Source organism: Solea senegalensis, linkage group LG8 (assembly GCF_019176455.1).
Source record: "Solea senegalensis isolate Sse05_10M linkage group LG8, IFAPA_SoseM_1, whole genome shotgun sequence".
Taxonomy (NCBI): domain Eukaryota; kingdom Metazoa; phylum Chordata; class Actinopteri; order Pleuronectiformes; family Soleidae; genus Solea; species Solea senegalensis.
In genome coordinates, this window is record NC_058028.1 from 20,513,426 (window position 1) to 20,533,957 (window position 20,532).

The 20,532-nt window shown below is 40.0% G+C and overlaps 1 protein-coding gene across 2 annotated transcripts in view; it reads left to right on the forward strand.

Annotated features, from left to right (window-relative positions):
- igsf11 (immunoglobulin superfamily member 11) overlaps positions 1-10,799 on the forward strand; it is a 93,907-nt gene extending 83,108 nt beyond the window's left edge. For both annotated transcript variants that reach the window (XM_044032160.1, XM_044032161.1), the window contains 5 exons: positions 2,595-2,802; positions 3,289-3,444; positions 5,032-5,154; positions 6,044-6,191; positions 7,985-10,799. In XM_044032160.1, the coding sequence (XP_043888095.1) occupies positions 2,595-2,802; positions 3,289-3,444; positions 5,032-5,154; positions 6,044-6,191; positions 7,985-8,540 (1,191 nt within the window). In that variant the 3' untranslated portion in view covers positions 8,541-10,799. The remainder of the gene's footprint in view (positions 1-2,594; positions 2,803-3,288; positions 3,445-5,031; positions 5,155-6,043; positions 6,192-7,984) is intronic.
- The last annotated feature ends 9,733 nt before the right edge of the window (positions 10,800-20,532 follow it).

Below are 20,532 nucleotides of genomic sequence, written 5' to 3' on the forward strand. Positions count from 1 at the left end.
AGTATTTCATGTGTGCTATATCCAGAGCATGTGGACGATAGTTGGCGATAACACCAGCAGCTCACAGTGAGTATACTGTGGATGCCCAAAGTCAGTTTTATCATGTATTATTTAAGCCAGGGACGTACTGGGACAGAAAATCGGCCGCAGTCACATGTCATCCCCGTTAGCTCTGAGTTACGCTTTGACACCAGAGTACCGGGTTTGCAACCCAGCTGTGACAGACACATGCATGCGTTCATTTCCTTTTCTATGTTATCTGACAACACATGTGAATTTTGTTACGTTGCCATTTAAATAGTATAAATGTGACAATGAAAATAAAATCATTACAAAAGAGTGCGTTTGTATGTAACTTAATGGTAAATAAAAAAGGAAGTGAACAATTCCCCCCCCTGGAATCTTCACATGTTCAAACCTGGCCCTTGTTAAAAAAGTTAGGACACCCCTGCTGTAGGGGTTTTTAGACTTATTTTGGCTTTATTGGAAAGATGGCTGTGTGTCCCTCGTGTCTTGGACCAACACATCCTTCTTTCATGAGACTGATGCTGTTGTAACAGACACTTACAGTGTTCAACTGGTGTTGGCTCATGCCTGTGTGTGTTTTGCGTATGGAGGAAAGGATGCTGCAGAGTTTTACCGCTGGACGAGCAGTGGAACGTCCAGCTCGTCCAGCTAGAGTTCTTAGGGCCATTCGCCATATGACTGCCAGCCATGACCTCTTTTCTCCTAGCACACAGATTTAAAGCCAACCGGGTCATGTGAGAGGATGAGGTGATTTACGTACACAAAGGCGGATTTGTTTCATTGCAGTGGTCAGTGACTGTGTTTGTAAAACAGGTGGACAGTTGTGCTTACAGAGCTGGAAAACACAGTAAATATTAATGCTCATCGCATTATATGTCTGCTTTTTTTGAAATGTCACAAGCCCACAACACAAGAACCACGGGGGGAAAAAGCAAGGACAAGTGTGCGATCCTGCACAGGTTAGGACATAATCGAATCACCTGCTCTCATCTGCAAACACAAACAGTGTTGCATGTGAGGCAGATTGATTGGATGGCTTTCACTAACGATGCAGATTATGTTGTCGGGTCACCAAAAGTAAAGCACCCGGTCATTTCAGACCTGTCTGTCAGAGCGACGAGACATGCAGGCAGAAACCCTGACACAAATATGACAAGGGAAGAGTGGACAGACAAAATGTAAGTGAGATCACACACTTATTCAGCCTAGAGACGGCGACTGTGGCAAAACACACACAGATATGGACACATGATTGATTGTATTCCTCATTGGCAGAGTACATTACCCAGCTCCTTACCCTGGCCTCCACCATCACAGCCAATTTAATCCTTCAGCAGCTCTTTAAAGGTGGTTCACAAAGTGTGGAGCGACCACAGTGTCCTCGTTCCAAAACTCAAACTCAAACCCCCCACACACACACACACACACGCACGCACACGCACACACACACACAGATAAGAAGAAGAAGAGATGTAGTCACAGACTCTCATCACAGCTGAGGAGCTGCCTATTCATCTGCACATAAGAGGACAAAGCGAACGTACTGCACTCAGGAAATTGCAGCCGTGCAATTTACAATCGCGAGGCAGTCGTGGAGGACACAGTCACATACACACTCTCACTTTCATCACAACGATCTCACACACGCACACTGGTGCTGGTTGTTTCCCTGCCTGGGTCTTTGAACAGTTCAATGAGGGCTCTTTTCACCAGAGTGAATAGACCCTCTGATTCCCCTCCGTGCTTTGTGTGTGCGTGTCTGCGCGTGAGCTGGTGCGCGCACGGGTGAATGACTTGTGTGCTCATGCGTTTGTGTGTATGTGTGTGTCCTCTTCGTCTTTGTGCGTCCAGCTGAGGGGTGAGAGCTGTTGTGCATGTGGCTGTGCCTCACAAATGAGCTGCTCAGGCCAAGTTTGAAGCCAGAGTGAGGCTTTGCGTTTTTAATGTGGGCCTGAGACAAATTTACTTCAACCTGAAGGAGCAACTTTAGCGGTACAAAATGTGATTCTTGTCAAAGGTCACTAATATAAGGCGAAGCTTGTGCATAAAACTGCTTCAGATTGGAGTTTATACTGTATATTTCTAAGTTCAAATGTTTTCAATTATGCATACACGTTTAGGGAATGCTTTTATGTGAAGAGCCTTACCATGAAAGAGTACTTAAAGTAAATGCTTCTTTTCCTGCAATTTATCCACTGAGGTAGAAAGAAGCACTTACAAATGGAAGGTTTGTTTGTCTGTCTGTTTGTTTGTTTGTTTTCTCAGGCTGGAAACATCAGTTTCATTTACTTGCTCTGTATACTGGTGTTCAGTCTCTTGGTAGATCTATGTCTCCCTCTAGTGATGGATAATTGTAACTGTTTTCTAAGAATCATCTTCATATATATACATATTCTCCAAATGACAAAATGCACTGATTTCTTTTGACTCTAAATAAACGAATTGCTTTAAAATCTCATTAAAATGGTATGAGTTTACAATTCTAAACTTTAATTTCTCTTCCTCTTTCCTCACCCTCTTTTATTTTGTCATCCTTTCCTTCCTCTCTCTGTGATGTCCCACTTTAGGTGATAACTTACCAGGGTGGCCAGATATTCAGCCCCGCCAACCACCCCAATGCTCGTGTGGGCTTTGTGGCCACCATGCCAAGTACCAGTGCCTCCATAGTCATCAACAACACCCAGTTGTCTGACACTGGGACCTACCAGTGCCTGGTCAACAACTTCCCAGACAGAGGGGGACGCAGCATCGGTGTTATCGGGCTCACTGTGTTGGGTAACTAACTGCACGTCTCCACAGATAATGATCAATGTTTTCGTTGTTTTTCCGAAATAACAAAAAGAGTAGTTTCTCAGCTGAGTCTGCTGTAATAAACATCTTATATGGTTCTGCAATGACAGAGTCTCAAGTAAATCTTACTTAGACGAGGTAAAGAAAAGACACTTATATATGTTTTTATATATAAGTGAATTTTCAGGATTTTATTTTTTTATTAAAATCTAATAATTTGACCGTTAAAGATAGCATTCCCTGCCAACTGAAGAGCTGTAAAGAAAATTACACAATAACTTCATTGTCACCAATCAAAAGTGTATTTTTTTAACTTCATTCTGAATCGGACAAAAGCAAAATGAAATAAATATTAGAAATATAAGATTCTCCATTTCTTTGAATATGTCCCTTCCAATGCAGTAAGGAAAGCATTGCATTTTTTTGTGTGAAGTGGTTAACTTGACATCATCCCCTCTCTCCGTCTGCTAGTGCCCCCATCTATACCAGCATGTCGAATCCAGGGCACACTGGATGTTGGCAGTGACATCATGCTTCTCTGCAGCTCAGAGGAAGGTATTCCCACACCGTCCTACTCGTGGGAGAAGCTGGACACGCTGCCCAAGCTGCCTCACAACGCCATGCAAGGTATCACAAACAAGCTGGCCGTTGGAGTTCCTTTTTGCCGCGCCGTCTGTTTTTAAATCCCACACACATAGCGGAGCTCAGTCTCAGCAGCAACTCCACCATCATCACAGCCGCATGCCATCATGTACCAGGCCCAAACAACCGCTCGCAACAAAAGTTCCCCTCCTCTGATGGATGCAAGTGATTCATCCATCCGTCTTCTACTGCTTTATCCTCCACATGAGGGTCACGGGGGATGCTGTGCTCAATCTCAGCTGACATAGGGTGAAAGGCGGGGTTCACCCTGGACAGATCGGCAGTCCATCACAGGGCCACATATAGAGACAAACAACCATCCACTCACATCTACAGTCAATTTAGAGTGTCCAATTTACCTAATCCCCATATTGCATGTTTTGGACTGTGGGAGGAAATGTGTGTGTGTGTTTCAGGATTGTGTTTGTGAATGAGCAAAGTGATGGTTATTTTGGTGCGCCTCTGATGCCGAATACCAAACTCTGACACAAATGTGTCAAAAGCAGTGGTGCCAGCACTCCGTCACTCAGTTACGTTGTGAGAGACTGAACATCCATCCAGCTCCTCTCTGATGCTGGAGCTGTAGTTTAAGTTCAGCATCAGAGATGTGGTGTAGTGTTTGTACTTTTTTCTGCCCATAATCTTCATTATAATCTTCAAAAGGCAAATATATACAGAGGTCCAATCAGTTGTAAGGAACAGATTTGTCCTGATCGAGCTAAAACAAAATCTCATGTGGAGGATAAAAGAAGGAGATGGATGGATGAAATAAATAAATTCAAGTTTTTTTTGATAATGTTTGTTCACTGCACATCAATAATGAAGTTGTCTTGTCTGTCACTGACTTCAACAATTTCTTTCCACAATAACTAACCTAAATGACCACTGTAGTAATTTACTACTTACTTAACTGTTGTTTTTAGTTTAACCAACTGTACATGAGGCAATCATGCAATATCAATAACACTATTTTACTAATACTGCACTCATTAAATTGTTCCCCTTGCCTTGATAGTTGAAGTGTCCCCACTTAGACACGTTTAAACACTAAAGAGCTGCAGGATATCCGATATTCTTATAAATTTAAAATATTGGTTTTCTGCTGTTTGCACTTCATGAAAATTGAAATGAGGTCCTGGGTCACTTGGTATTACTCTTGTCTCTTTGTGTGTTTACCTAGACACACATAGCCATGACATTTTGTCATGTGACTGACAAGAGAACGGGTAAACACTTGATATAACTCAACTACTAGTCTTTCCGTGTCCAGTAGTGTACATGCACATCCAAGTGACTCAGTATAAGTACAGTATACTTCACTCATATTCCTTGTGTTTGTACAAACAAGGTTATTAGCACCTTCTATTAGTAGATAATAGCAGACGTGCTTGCAGTTTAATAAGGTAAACGATTAAAAGTAATGTCATTCTTAAGATAAAATGTACATTTTTGTCTTTTTATCATACGCCATCAACTCTAATTTCTAATCAGTTTGTATATAAGCTTCAACATATACGTGCGTCCGTCCCTTTAATCACTGTGTGGCCGTGTGTGTATGTGTGTGTCTTCCAGACCAGATGCAGGGCACGGTCACACTAAGAAACATCAGCACCTCCACCTCAGGACACTACCAGTGCACCTCCACCAATGCTATTGGCAAAAGCACCTGTCTGCTCAATCTGCAGGTCGTAGCACGTAAGTACTTCTCAATCAATCCATGTGCTTGTCAAGTGCAGGCAGGCTGACACATGGATGAGTTCATGCGCATGTATTGATAGAAAAAGCTGCCCTCTGGTCTTTCTCGAATGCTGACATATGAGGATAAAATGAGGATTCTTTTCAAGGACGCCGGTCAAAAGGAATCATAAACACGACAACAGCAAAGCAAAGGGCGAGACCAGAACATCTTGCAGAAAGCAGCACTCTGCTGTTTCTGACAGCGATCAAAGAAAATGACAGCAAGTCACTTGGGGGGGTCACACAGGGTCACACAGTTTGTGTATTTCACAAAGGAAGGACTGGAAAATGGTCTTTGGACCCTTTTCCTCAATCTGAGTGTGTGACAGGCCTTAACTGTCAGTGTGCTGAGTCAAGAAAAGGTTTATTTATTGAGCTCAGCAACACAAATTATCCTTTCAATGCCCTCAAACCAATTAAAACTCTACAAAAAAAAACAAAACATTTTAATGAGGCAAATGGAAGGAGCCATCAGCAAGGAACGACAGATAAATGAGAACACATTAGTTCTCAAGATAACATCATGGTACAGATGTGAATACATCACATATTCTAATATACGTAGCTACGCAAATATGTGATATTATCTGTGTATTTAGTTTAGACTTTCTGCTTTGTTGCTTTATTCTAAACTGTCATTTTCATCTAAGTTAATACATAAGTAGTGGATTGTTCTGGGTTAGCTTTTACTGTTTACCTTCTAAAAATATATATATATTTCATGAGTTGTTGTCGTTGTTTACCAGAATGAAAAGCTTGAAAGTTACTTCATGATGTTATTTAGCTGCCTCTAACCATCCTTGATAACCTATGTTAAACCTGCCTGACTGGTCTCTTTGTCTTACAGCACAGCCGCAGAGCGTAGGTCTGATAGCGGGGACCATTGCTACAGGAGTCCTGGCTATCGTCATCTTCTCCCTCTTAGCAGTGGTCACACTCTTCTACTGGAGGAATAAGAATAAATATGACGAGGAGGAGATCCCCAATGAAATCAGGTTGGTCATAAGCCGTTTGAAGGAGAATGCTGCTGTGCAAGAATTACAGATAATGTAATACTCGCGGCTAAAAGCTCCTAATGAAGTCCAACAGGGGATGTTATTTGCACGAATCCAGACTGTATCGCAGTGACTCAATTACTGCGCTATCTTCTTTATTTTAAAACTGGATGAGAAATAGGGGCTTTGTGGGGTTTTTATTGGCGAATAAGTCCGTTAATCTTGTAATTTCAAAGAAAAAAGCCGGGAACATAAATCTGATAGAACATTCAGATTAATTTTATCTCCTGGCAGCAACTTTTCACATTATCACATGCTAATTTGTCCGTTTCAACGGCCTGTGAAGCTCTGTCAGTTGTGTTAATGGACCCGATTCCCCTAATAAATCCCATTCAAGAATCATTGGGAAGATAAATCATTGTTCAGATTTCCTAGGCTTCAGTTGATTCGGTTAACATCTGCCTCAACTAAAATCCAACATTAATCTTATTTGTGACTCGACCTTTCCCGATAAAAACCTCAGCCAGATGTGTCAGGAGAGAAATAGTCTCAACCAAAATCACTCATCAGAAAACCACGTGAAGACTGATTACAGGTCCAACTTCAAAGCAAAAGAAAAATGTATTGCATATTTACTTTGTCTTGCTTTGTTGCTTTTTAATTTTTATGAGAGAGGGTCCTCAACGATCTAAACACAGATAAATCAGTAATATTTAAGGTCTCGGTGTGTTGCCACTTGATGACACACTGTTATTAAGTCACAGAGGATTTGTGCTTGATATTTGAAAATGATCTAATTGCCAATCTTATTGCAATCACCTCGCGTTTTACTGGCGTAATATTCGCATTAACTCCAGACAGCGGAGAGGCAACAATGATTCAGAGCTGTTTTTTTTTTTTTTTTACCAAAGTTAATAAATGGAGTTAATAGTACCAGCACAACATTACTGCAGAAGCTTGAGTGGCCATTAAAACTTACTTTAATCATTTACATAAGATATGTAATAAAAAAAAAAAATTCTATCTGTCTCCACTTTGATAGTAGATGTTTGGGTCACTGACTTCAGATACTGATATATGAATTATTACCTCACAAAGTTGTTATTGTGTCCACTTATTAACACATAACTACATATACTTGTTTTTCTCTTTTCTTCTATAACCAATGTTAGCTTTAACAGCTATCTGCCACTCTTAACAATGATGATTATAATAATACATTTTATTTATTTAAAGGTGCCTTGCAGGTCACTCAAGGTCACCATACAAAAAGATAAAAATCAATGAAGAGTGAAACACAACAGCACTAATACTCAACAAGACTCATCTTCAGCAAGGAAAAGCAATGTAAAAAAACAGTCACATTTCATCAAACACATCTTATGAAACAGCTCATTGTGCTGTTCTGTCGACTGGAATCTCCCCCTTGGACATGGGGTGATGCCCTCATGAGGGTGTAAACATATGAAAGTCCAACAGATGGCAGCACTTTGGCACAACATACTCCACATTGGAAATAAAAAGAAAATAAAAACAGGTGAATAGTTACAAACAGTGAGTAGATAATACATACACTCCAAAACTATGAAAACCAGAAATCACAGTTAAATATACAGTATGTGTTTAGTTTTCTTTGTCCGTCCCCTCTTTGTAAAATAAAGTGTCCACCTAGTGTTAGCCTGGCCAGCTCGTCTTGTCTAAATGAGGACATTGATGCTACTACTTAATGCTAAAGTTGTGGATACTTGTCCACCAGTCATGTCTGACCACTCTTTGAAATCCCCCCCTAACAGAGAAGATGACCTTCCTCCTAAGAGGTCATCATCAGTGAAGGCTTTCCATGCAGATGCATCGTCCTCAGAGAATGACACACTTACATCCACCAACACATACAACAGTCGCTACTGGCACAACCCCAAAACCAACTATGACACCAACTCCTACACGCGTTACAATGGAGACACACGCCAGACCTTCTCCACTGCAGCCCATGGCGCACATGGACACGGACAGGCCCAGAATGCAGGGCACGGTCACAGTGCAGTGGTCACAGCACCTGGTTCGGCACCGTTGTCTCGCCACGCGCAGCCCGCGGCGGCACCGACGACATCGTTTGCCAATGGCGGCCACACGCTCCCACCACCCAAGACTCTGGTGGTCACGACGAACTCTGCCCCATCCCCTCCCGCCAAAGTGCGCAGCAACGGCACTGTGAGCCTCAAACCGGCGGTGACGTCCGCACATGGGCAACACACGCACTCCTACGCTGTGAGTCAGGCCACGCTGGAGCGGATGGGGGCGGTGCCTGTCATGGTTCCTGCTCAGAGCAGAGCAGGCTCGTTGGTCTGAATGCTGATTTGGGAAAACAGACTAAATACGGGCTGAAACAGCCTGCTGCCCTTTACAACTGTGTCTTTCTCTTTGTCTTGACCTTTTTAATCTGAAAACAAACTGGGACTTAACAGTGAAGAGTTCATTTAATGCCAATTCTCTGACGTCCAGGACTCTCCATCTTGTGGACAAGACCAACATGGAACTTATTCATACCTTTATTGGACGGATTTCCCTGTTTCGTTGTGGTGGGAAACACTTTTTACGCACCTGGATGATTTCACATCATCCTGTGAGACCTGGATTTCCAGATCTTATTCAGGGCTGGATCATTGTGATGATTGAGGGTCTTTTTGGACCCAAAGACACTTTCATCTCAGTGCGTCTGCACCGCACAGTCACGGTCAAGTGAGCTCAGATTCCCGGCATAAATACACGTGTCCCTTGTTTTAGGATGACAAAAATAATGATTTAATCATTTCTAATAATTTCCTCTCAGTTGTTATTTTGACTGACATTAATGATAGTGATGGAAGTGAATGTTCTCGTTGGGTAAAAACTTAAAGGGTGAAAGTATATATGGTGGTTAAAATGGCCTTAGAAGCTTAGGGAGAGGGAGGGAGAGTTTATTGGGTGCAATACAACATATATTACACTTCACTGAATGCAAACTTTTTCATTTTTGCACTTTTCAAAGCAATTTTATATCAAAACTGCTGTCCTCTGAACAATATTCAGTCTTTCTACTGAATATGCTCACACACCACTTTCACAACAACACCCACAACACGCTACTGGCCCTGATTTAAACTTGAACCTGCAGATGGACAGTGTCACAGTCTGTCCTCGCTGTCGTCCTAATCTGGTTCATGTCACATCAGCGCTGCTTTGAGAAGACATGGATAAGAGGACGTGTTTGTTCATAAAGGCTTTATAAAGAGATAAATATATATTTAAGGGTGTTTTTTTTTTTTTTTTTGCAAAGGCAAAGATCTACTGTTTTCTCCTGTACATATTGTAACTACAACAGTAGGCTAGATTGTGAATCAAAGAAAACACATTACATGTCTGTCTTAAAACATCATTTTACAACTCATGTGTCTTAATTTTAAAACGGTTCTTGTTGTTACAGTAGACAGCCATTCAGGTTTGATAGACAGTGTTACTGGTTTCAGTGGAGGGTTGTTTTTCTTCCTCTCAATAAGTTCAATTTCTAATGAGTTTTGACACGTTCTTAACCAGGTCTGAGGTAAATACAGTTTGGTTTAACACGACTGACACCTATGCTGTACAAAGTAGAGAGTAAATCTGACCCACTGTATTTATATTTTAACCAAATTTCACCAATGGTAACACACTATGAACTGTTATTTGTGTGTTCAATGCAGTTTTCTTTTAAAAAAATGATTTCTGTATAATTTCTAATCATTTTATGTATGTTCTTTTAGCATTTTAAAATCCTCACTCGAGGCTTTACTTTAGAGTGTTCATGGCAATTTCACAATTTGTGGTCTGTTTTGCGACATACTGAATTCACCCTGGTGAGTTCAATGATCACCAGTTTTTTTAAATGTGGAAGACATTTTTGTCTTTGTGCTTTTGTCCAAGGAGTGTTACAGTAAAATCACAATGTTACTTGAACACTGAAAAAGAAAGACTCAGCCCTTACTGTTCGCTGTACAATATTCTTATGGAAGACACGTCAATGGTTAGATCATAGGAATAAAAAAACACCGGACAACATTTCTGTAATATAATTTCCACATTTTTGGATGAGAACCAGTCAACAATGATGTTGAATGCGTCAGATGTGTTGGCCTGCAGTTAAATACCATGACTATTTCATCTTTCCAGCCCTTCCATCTTCCTGACTGATTCACTTTCATTATAACAGTCGCCACGGTCGGCACTGCATCTGCTTAGGTCAATGACAAACATACTTTTTTCATTTGCACACATAACCTTTGACCCAGGTCTGACCACAGCTGCAAATCCTCACACTGCTTTTACACAAATATGTATTCATTTTTTTTTTCTTCAATATTTCTCATAATGTTATCAGCTGTGTGGCAAAGCTAGAGTACATTGGTTGAGTCCACCTCCAAGTGCTTCATTCACGCGCATTGATTTATAAATAGGAAGATAGAGGTGAATAGATCAAAAATCAGTATTTCTTTTCCGTCTCTGTATGTCTGTCTGTGTAGATTCCTCTCAGCATTTCTCTCAGTGACCCTGCCCTGAACACTGGCTGGCAATATTAAAGAACTTTTCTTCTAAGTTTTTTCTGGCTTTATTCTTTCCAGAGAGAACGGCATGCTGGAAAAAGCTAAATTGAGATTATTTTACACATCTTTCAGCCATCGGTTGGCATCAGGAACACAAGGTGGTACACGGGTTGTACATAATAGACAAATAATGACATGTGGGTAATTGCCAACAGTAAAGAAAATAAAAAGTATTTGTAAATATGTATATGAACACATCTTGTTCTTACTGTTTACAGTTTAAATGAGATAGGAACAATAACTCTGGAACTTGTAGTAAATAAATATTATTAATACATTGTAATTGCCATCCTGCTCATTTGTGTGTGTGTGTGAGAGAGAGGAATTATATGCGCATCACCTTTTCTCCTGAAGGTTCAGAATATGAAATTAAAAAAGAGATAGATGCTGCACACTCACTCCATTCCCACAAAGATTTTATTACACAGCATTTCCAATGAGGATTTTCCTCAGGTGATATTGATTCTATAAACCTTTTGTCTCCAGTAAAGGGTTTTTGTAGCAGTGGAGTAAAGGAGAGAGAGTGTGTGTATGTTTATGTATGTAACTGCTTTGAATGTTTGAGGTGGATTCTTTATCGCTTGATTAATATGTCTTCAATCCTATCACTGATATTAGGAAACATGTTAATGATGCATCAGTTGTATTTCAAGATGGACTTACGCCACAGTGTTTCATGACTGCGCTGTGAAGCGGCCGAAAACTATATGTCATATGAATAATACTCTCAGACTTTCTATGAAAGTCATTCACCGTAACCCTCGGTGCTGCCACACACTGTTGAGACGGTCATGAAGAAGAAGAGTTGTGCAGAATAATATCATAAACACATGCAAATTGTGCGATACTGATCTATTTTTAGTTTAAAGATGTTTAACCGGAATTGCCTCTGATTATTTTTGTATTAAAATAACATGTTTAATATAAGCCTTATACAACTATATCATAATTTCTGGTGCACTTCATGTACTGTATTGTTGGGATTAGATGACTCAAAAACTGCACTCATGAAATGCATCACTTGGTGGCAGTGTCGACACAGCCATGTCATCTTAAGTTACAGTGACATGTTCTCTTATTACTCTGGCTTCCTCCCACAGTCTAAATACCTGCAGTTTGGGGTTAGTTTAAAGACTGGAGACTTTAAATTGACTGTAGGCGATGACGTGAGTGACATAATGTGAATGTTTGTCCTTCTGTAACCATTGCAGGATAAAGGATGTATGGATGGATGGTTGATGGTAGATTGAGAGATGTATTTTCTTCAATATTATTTCACCAAGAGTTGACAACTGACCTACTGGGGTGGTAATGGACTTATTTAAATTCATCAAAATTAAAGGGAAATAGCTGCGGACGGAATTCTTGTCTTAATGGAATCTTAATTGATGTTTTTAATCCTTGCGGTTCAATTTCTAATGTGAATTTCCATCAGTATTCATTTGTCCTTCCCCTCTAACCCAGTACAGCTTTACCTATCAAAAGGAGGCACCTCTGATAAGGAATCTGAAAAATAATAATAAAAAAATGTGTATATGTGGTATTTGTACTCGTTCTCACACTCCAAAGTAAAGGAAAATAACAGTTTCTTCTTTCTGAGACGTGACGAATCACATCAACCACAACTATGCTTCATTCATCATTTTTCTGTCACCCTCCACTCCTCTCCACCACTTAAACCGTGCTTGTTTTGAAAGGTGCTACCTCTTGGTGCAATTATTTTGTCGTCTGTAGCTTTAATATATTTCTTTACACATGGCTTTGGCTGTAGAGACAGTGATCTTTGCCTCCGATCAAGGCTGACTGCAGTAGAATGCTCTTAGCTTCACAGAACTGAAGAATGCGACCGTGTGTGCTTAATGGTGGCTACAACGGTCCTTTAAACCTGAGGCAGATATAACAAGCAGGAGAAAAAGTGGCATACTTTATGAGACTATTCTCTTTTATGTGTCCAGCTCTTGCTATCTCTTTATCTCTCTCTCGAGCTCATTAATTTAGATTATTTGATTTATAAAGTGCAACCTTCATTCATCAAGCTATTGAATCTCACAAATGATGGCATCCAAGTTTGTCTGTGGTGCTGTGGGAAATACTAAAATTTAAAGTTGAGCACATGTGATCAAAAGGACTCAAGAAAGGTGTTATTTGTATGTGTGACACATATGGCACCAACCATGATGGCGGAATAACAGCATATTGTGATCATCCCTTTTTGGTAACTTGCTGAAAACTGCATGTATTTCTTGTTTTATTCTATTCCTGTCATTGTCTGAATGTGTCTACTCCCGCCGTCATTGTGCTTCTCGCCTATGGCTATGTTCACATTACCAGCCACAATTTGTTCAATTTGGATTCCATTTTGATTACACACACATCCGATTTGACAGTTTACATTCACAATTGTCCTGCATCCTGTTTTCATTAAAGGTTCACTTCGTTAAAGTGAACCTGAAAATATGTGCACATTCTCCTCCGTAGATTGCATGATGACGATGTTCAGAGCATATACATATCAGCCAAAAGTTCCAATGACCGTTCTCACTCAGGCTTCCTTCTCCTTACCAACGATAGGTGATGAGTTGATGGTGTAGAAAAGCAACCCCTCTGACAAAGGGATTTTATTACAAGTCAGGCATCAGACCAAGCTCTGCAGTAGCTCAGAAGAACATTTTCCTGCCGAAATCTCCAAACAGTTCTGCCCCAGAAGAGCAAAACTAACCTTATATAGATTATCTAGCATTATCATTGTAGGCATCACATGTTCCGACACCCGCCTTTCTCCTGTTTCCATGGTGCAACGTGTATTTGAAAAACAAGTCGTGTCAGGAAATACTATACTATGTCTCATGATCTATAAATTGGATGCAACAAGTTTGGACAATCTCACCATTTAGTCAAACAAGAGATATCTATACTTCCTTAACGCACCATATCCAGGACAGACCCTTAAGCTTCCTGTCCTATACAGGATGCGGTATTGTAAAGCGTATGGTCTGACTGTCATGTGTCCAAACTAAAATCTGACCAGAAGTCTAAATAACAAATATGAGTCTGCCTACATGATTAAACCTCACCAAGTAAGCAACAAACAATAGGCTACTTGGTTGGTCAAAGGACAATTTGACAGTTCGCCTTCATTCCAAGCATATCAACTGTCTCTGCCTGTCTTTCTACACCACTGCCAACCTTGGTCAATGCCATTGTCACCTCCGCTGACTACGCTAACGTGTCATAGGTCTTCTCCTCACCCTTCTCCTGAACTCCAACCTTCCATAAACCACATCACTCTTGTCAATGGCGCCCAGTCCAGTTCTGCATTTGTTATAAAATTCTCCATAACCTCACGCCCCCATACCTCTCCAATCTTTTCCACACCTATTGTCCTGTACTCTTCATTCGTCCTCCCCCATTCTCCTCAATGCATCTCCTGCTCATTTTTCTATAATGGGTTCAAGAGCCTTTAGCCAAGTAGCTCCTTGATGGTGGAATTTACGGTTCAACCCACTCGCAACACATACCACCTCTTGCCACTTCAACTTCTGCCTCAAAATCCACCTTTTTAGAATAGCTGACTCTCTCTCACTGTCATCTGTCATGAACTGCCATTCAATTCTGGATACTGTTATTATTTTTTATTACACTTTTATTTATTGGTCTTTCATTTCTTTGCTTTATACTTACTTTTGGCCTTTGCCTACCAGGAAGGTATGTCAAGTAAGCTTTTTATCTGAAACACAAAATGCATGCTCTGGTTGGTTTGTTCATTTGAGCTGGTGTAAAAACATGGCATCCCTGCCTGAAGCACATGTGAAAGGCTTATTCTAACATACTGTTATTTTATTTTGAGGCAATTATACACTTAAAAAACACACTTAATGGGTGGCCAATAAACCCCCTTTTAAATGTTACACAGTGGACCAGGATACATCCTCTGAAAGGAGGTTTATGGCCATCAGTGCAGTAGTAATAGTCACACAAATACAGTAATGTATATGATTCATGTACTATTTGTTGTGTCTGCAGTGCATGTGAAGTAGGGAGGAGATACTCCCAAAAATAAAACTGGCACGAGCAATATATATTCATCTTTGCAATGGTTCATTCGTTCAATGATCTGTGATTCATTAAGTGAAGCCAAAGTGGATAAACAGATCAATGAGATGTGGAATAAATGAAAGAGAAAGAGAGAACGAAAAAAAAAATAGCAGAAAGCTATTTCCCAGCAGGTCAGACAGGTGGCCAACTATAGAACTGAATAGAGCCAATCTGTCCCCTGTGGTATCCAAGCTGAATGCACAATGCTGTCTCAGAAAAATCACGTAGGACTTCCATTACTCCAGAATGTTCTCTACCTCTGTGGGCCTAGTGTCGGCTGTGAAGCAGCCATCCCATAATGGCCTTGATCCACCTTTAACTCCTTCTTTTTCTCTCAGGCAATCGTGTTGTTCATTGCTGTGGGCAGATAAAAACCGTTCACTTCATCCTAAAATACACAGACAGACAAACTAGTGCTTGGAGCTTAACACAGTGAGAGATATCATAGGAGCAGCAACGCACATACATCCATTCATGCAAGAGGAGAGGATGAGAGATTCTGTTCACTTGTAATTTCTCCGCCTGAAACGAGTTTTGTGTGTGTGTGTGTGTGTGTGTGTGTGCTTGTGCAAAATAATGGATCTTAACATGATACACTCACTTTTGGAATCTATGTTTGAGTATGAAAGACGCACATAACTTTCAAGTGAATTGTCAAAGAGCCTGTTCATTGAGTATAGACTGTATGTAAAAATGGATGCAGTTGTGGTTTTCCAGTTGTAAAATGAACTCCCATTATTAAGCCTCCTGATTCATAACTTGACAGGGGCAATGAGTTTGAAGCCGGACGTTCAAAGACATCTATTTAGGAACATCATTTACAAAAGTCATTAATCATATTCTATTAAAGAAGTGCTGAAACTACAGCAATTCAGGGAAATGTTTATTGGGACTGTAAACCCAAGAAATAGGGTTATTAGTCGCCCCCTGGTGGTTAACTGCTACTTCCATTGTACTCACTAAGCTTTACTTTTATATACAGGCTTTATCATTGACACACTGGTATCTGTCCACTGTGATCAATCAATATTATAATAGCTGAGGAGCTAAGATCTGTAACAGTAATCCAGAAAGCATGTATTTTTTGAAACAACCGTGCATAACGAAACATAATATTCTATTATTTTAAGCCCCAAACACTTTCCTGCTGACAGGCTAAACCAGTTTGTTCTCTTGCAGGTATTTTCAGTCAGTGATGTGAATAATGGTGAGGATGCATTCAAAAATAACTCTAGAAATGTGGAGCAGATTTAGACATTGTCAGTGTATTCTGTCTCAGAGTCCTGGGTCTGAGGCTGACTCTGAAAAAACCATGTGTTGCCAGACTTTTTTTGTGTTATTTTGAGATTCTGGCTCTATGTTTGGGATTGTTATGATGTACAATCACTGTGGGACCAATCAGAAGGATCACTGATGGCACCGGGTGGTGTTAAGAATCTAAACATCTGAGGGGAAGTGCCTAAAATGTTTGCACAATGCTGTAAAATAGTTGTTAAATGGACCACAGAGGTACAATATCCCAGCATGACTATATAACCTGAACATTCACAGGCAGTTTTCATTGTGCCTCACAGCTCTAAGGTCATAAATACATACAGTGCTTTCCAAATCCACTAAATGTAAATTAATGTGGAGGGGAAACATCTTGGCATAGGCAATTTATTACACCCCTGTATCTGCAAAGAAAGAAATAAAGAAAATGAGAAAGAAGCACACACAGTTATACTGTATGTCACAGGAGACTACGAAGAAGAACATAACAAAAAAAGGAAAGAAACAGCTGTTAGTGTAACAGTATGTGTTTTTCTCGGGTCTGATGAAGTTGCCGAAGTTCTTTAGATGTTATTAACCTCCTGAGTCAGAGGTCGGAGTGCTCCAGCTGGAAGAAACTCTAAGGAGATTGGGAAAGAAGATAGAAAAGAGATAATTAGGTGAAAATAGATTCAGGGCATATAGACAGGTGCTGAAGAAGAGAATGAAAAAAAAACACTCCATCAATATGAAGTTAGTGAGCATTGTTTCTCAAGAAACAATTGTCTTTGTGTGTCTATCTATCTATCTATTGATCTTTCTTTCTTTCTTACTATCTACTGTATCTATCGAGAGAGAGAGAGAGAGAGAGAGAGCCTGCAAAACCTTAGGATTAGGACAGTGAAAGCTTAAAAAACAAAATATCACCTTTTACAAACACTGGAGAAAATAAACTCTCTGTGAAGTTAGTAGAGTCTAAAATACACTGCTCTCTAAATAGAAAGAGAGTAAAAGGATTTGCTCAAATGACAATGATATTACAGTAAAGAGTGAAATCCTCTCAAGGAAATCCTGTGTCATGGTATCAGATTGTAAATGTCATGCGGTTTTGTTTTTTGTATTTTAAAATGAAAGTATATCTCATTGTGTAAAGTCCAAAACACTTAAGAAACAATTTCACATAAATAACGTGCCAAGATTGTGCCAAGTTTCCTCAGCGGTATGTGTGCTGTGAGTTTGCCCCGGGGTCGTTAGCCGAGAAGAGGAGTTATATAAGGAGAATCTAATGATCCAAGATTTCACTTTGCTTGCATTGCTATTTTGTGATTCAGTTCATCATCCCAATGAATGATAACACTTAGCTCTTCTCACATGAGACTAGGCTACAGTACATGTGAGGTTGCACTTAATTCACCGCATCTACATATCTCAGCATTAACTAACGAGGCATATCTGATTATGACCTGTTGACACTGTTTGCAATGTTAAATGTGGTCTATGTGAGAAATGTATTATAATGTGCCAAATATTACATTACAACATTAAACTGAAATACTGGCTTAACTGCTAACTGTGTCATTTTCACACCCAGCGCCCACGTTGTGTAGGTAGCAAATGCACTTGCGCTAAACTGTGCACTTGTGGGTGTTTTGGTCTTAAAATGAGGTGTAGTTGGGTGCACTGTTGGAACATCGCTATCTTGAGTCTTATTTAAGCAACACATTGGATGTGCCAACCTAGATCTACATACACTCTGCTTCTGCTCATCAGTTAAATTCATTTGGACTGTTGGTGCATTTCTTTATCCTGTGCAGTCTAATGAAGTTGATGAAACAGTGGGTCAGTAAAACAGGTGCATCCTTCATCCTCGACGGCGAGATTGAAGGACGTAATATCTGCTACTGTACTTCTGTCTGTTCCTCCCCTCCATGCGTACACTGTTACACTGTGGCGTCTTAACTGTAAAACATCAAGTATTTGCATGTGTGCGTCTGTCTCATCGCCAGTGACTTCTGTACTTAACCTTTAGAACACAGAGCAGCTTTGTTCCATTACTATGTTAAAACGTATATAGAGAGGCTATAAAAATGCAATATATGTGTTATATCTGAAATTATAATATAATATAAATATAAACACATGTGATCAAGGTACTGTTATTTTCTTTATTGGATTGAATTGGTGAAATGTGGAAATTTAAATTTTGCTTGGCACATTTTTATAAACAAAAATATAAGAAAAATAGTCTTTTGTGACTTGCAGTTTTTTGTTTTTTTTCAATATGTGACATACAATCAATCATAATTTTGACTCAACAACACATAAGAACACAAAACGTATTCTGTAAAGCCTGAAGATCCTGAAGCCTCCTTACATGGACATCCTGGGGGTGTGTCCATATAAGGAGTTTATTATTCCAACTGCAATTCACCAAGGGTGCACCTGTGGCACTAACAAGGGTTTGCTCCAAAGCTGCCCTTATCACATTTCTTTAAAGTTCAATCTCTGCTTGTTGATGACATGATAAAATTGACCAAATGTGTTCATTGTTTATAAAAAATAAAACAGACAGTGGGACAATTATTTATGTATGTGTGCATGGACATAGTGTAGTGACAGGCGTAAGTGTAATTTCTTATTTCCACTCTCATGCAATGTTTTTAATTGGGATTTCAGTCATCGTTTTAAATGCTAAAGCCCACAGTTGTACATATTTGGCACATATATTTTTCTAGACCAGACACTTTGCAGTGACGGAAATGAGACACCTTTTCATGACATCTGGGGAGACAAGTGGAGGATCATTACTTCCACCATTTGAGGTTTTGTCACCTATACAGTAAGTGACAAAACCTCAATCTTCTATCTCTCTGCATTACACTGCAAAGAAAGACTAAGCCTATGATTGCATTGCAAGGAAGAGAGGATATTGCATCGGCATGAGGGAATCAAATTTAAGCCTGGTGTCAAGGCCCTGCCACCTGTCACATAGTCCATTTCTGAACTACTGGAAAACAAAGTTCAGCTTCCCCCTCTGTGTCAATTTCCAATCTATCTTTCTTTTTTTTGTCTTTATGTCTCCACTTTGTCCACATGTCACCCTATTATTTTACAGGCAGTTTTATTTTATTTGTACAAAGTCATACAAGTCTGGTACATGTATTATTGGAAGTTCCCGTGGGCTGCTAGGACCAAGGATAAGCTGTGTGCTGTGTTCTAGTCTTTGAGTTTTCTTTTCCACCATCCCACTCCTCATTTTAATGCCTTCATCTGTCACTGCCTCAGACCAAAGTCTGTAAATGGTCTGTCATTTTGCTCCTGAAACTGGCAATCAGCTTGTGCTTTTTCTCTTTTTTTTCATGATTGTCAGCCTCCTCACCTGCTGCTTACAAAGCCATTGCATTTCTTTCAGTTCAGCTATTCACTCATCTCTAAGGCTCCATCAGCTGCCTCAGTCTACCTTGATTTTCCCCAGTTGTTCTCATCTGGCAGGAGAACAGCACTGATTCTTTCATTCACCTCCTCCCAGGCAGCTGGATCAGCATCAAGACTGTCATATTGGTTCTGTCCAGCAAGCTCCAACCTCTCAGTCTTATGACACATTTTTTTTACATTGTCTTTGGACATTCTAAATGCTGCTAAAATCATTACTATCCATGAAATTGGTGTCCCGGTGATTCTTTGTCAGTCCACTTTTTTTGCACAAGATAAGTTTCATAATAACTCATTGTCTGTCACAATGATTCCCCAAGGAATTAAGATGACTTTAGACATTTTAGTAAATCGCGGAAGCAAAATCCAAGTGAGCAAAGCACAGCAGATTTGACAGCACTCATTTCTGGCATCTCTAAGGTCAAATTCAAGATTCTGTTATTAGCTACTATATAGAGCTCTGTTAGCTGCGTCACACAATCCTGTTTTGCAACAATGAAAATCGCAGGGAGTCGCGCCGCTCAAATCCATAGACGTACAAGGCAACATATACCAGACAATATGACAAGCAAGGCTGAATTCATAAAATGTAAAGATTGTAGATATGCCATCCCAGGGCAAATGGGATATCTAAGCAAGGACAAGCCATAAAATGCACTCGAAGTGAGCATAGAAGATGAAGTGAAGGGAAGGCAACAGATTCCACTTGTGCAGTGCTCACCTATAAAGAATAGAATCCAATACTCTTTAATATTTTGTTTGTTTTACATGCTTTTATTGCAATGTCCAAGCATTCACGATAGTAGGATAAGGGAAACTTATCAGGATACTGTCGGTCTGTAGAAATGTCCACTCTGGCTTTTTCCACACTCCTGTGGGACATTATAAGAGTCACTTATATTAAGTCTGTCATGTTTAGCAATATATTGCTCGTTCAAAGTGGATTT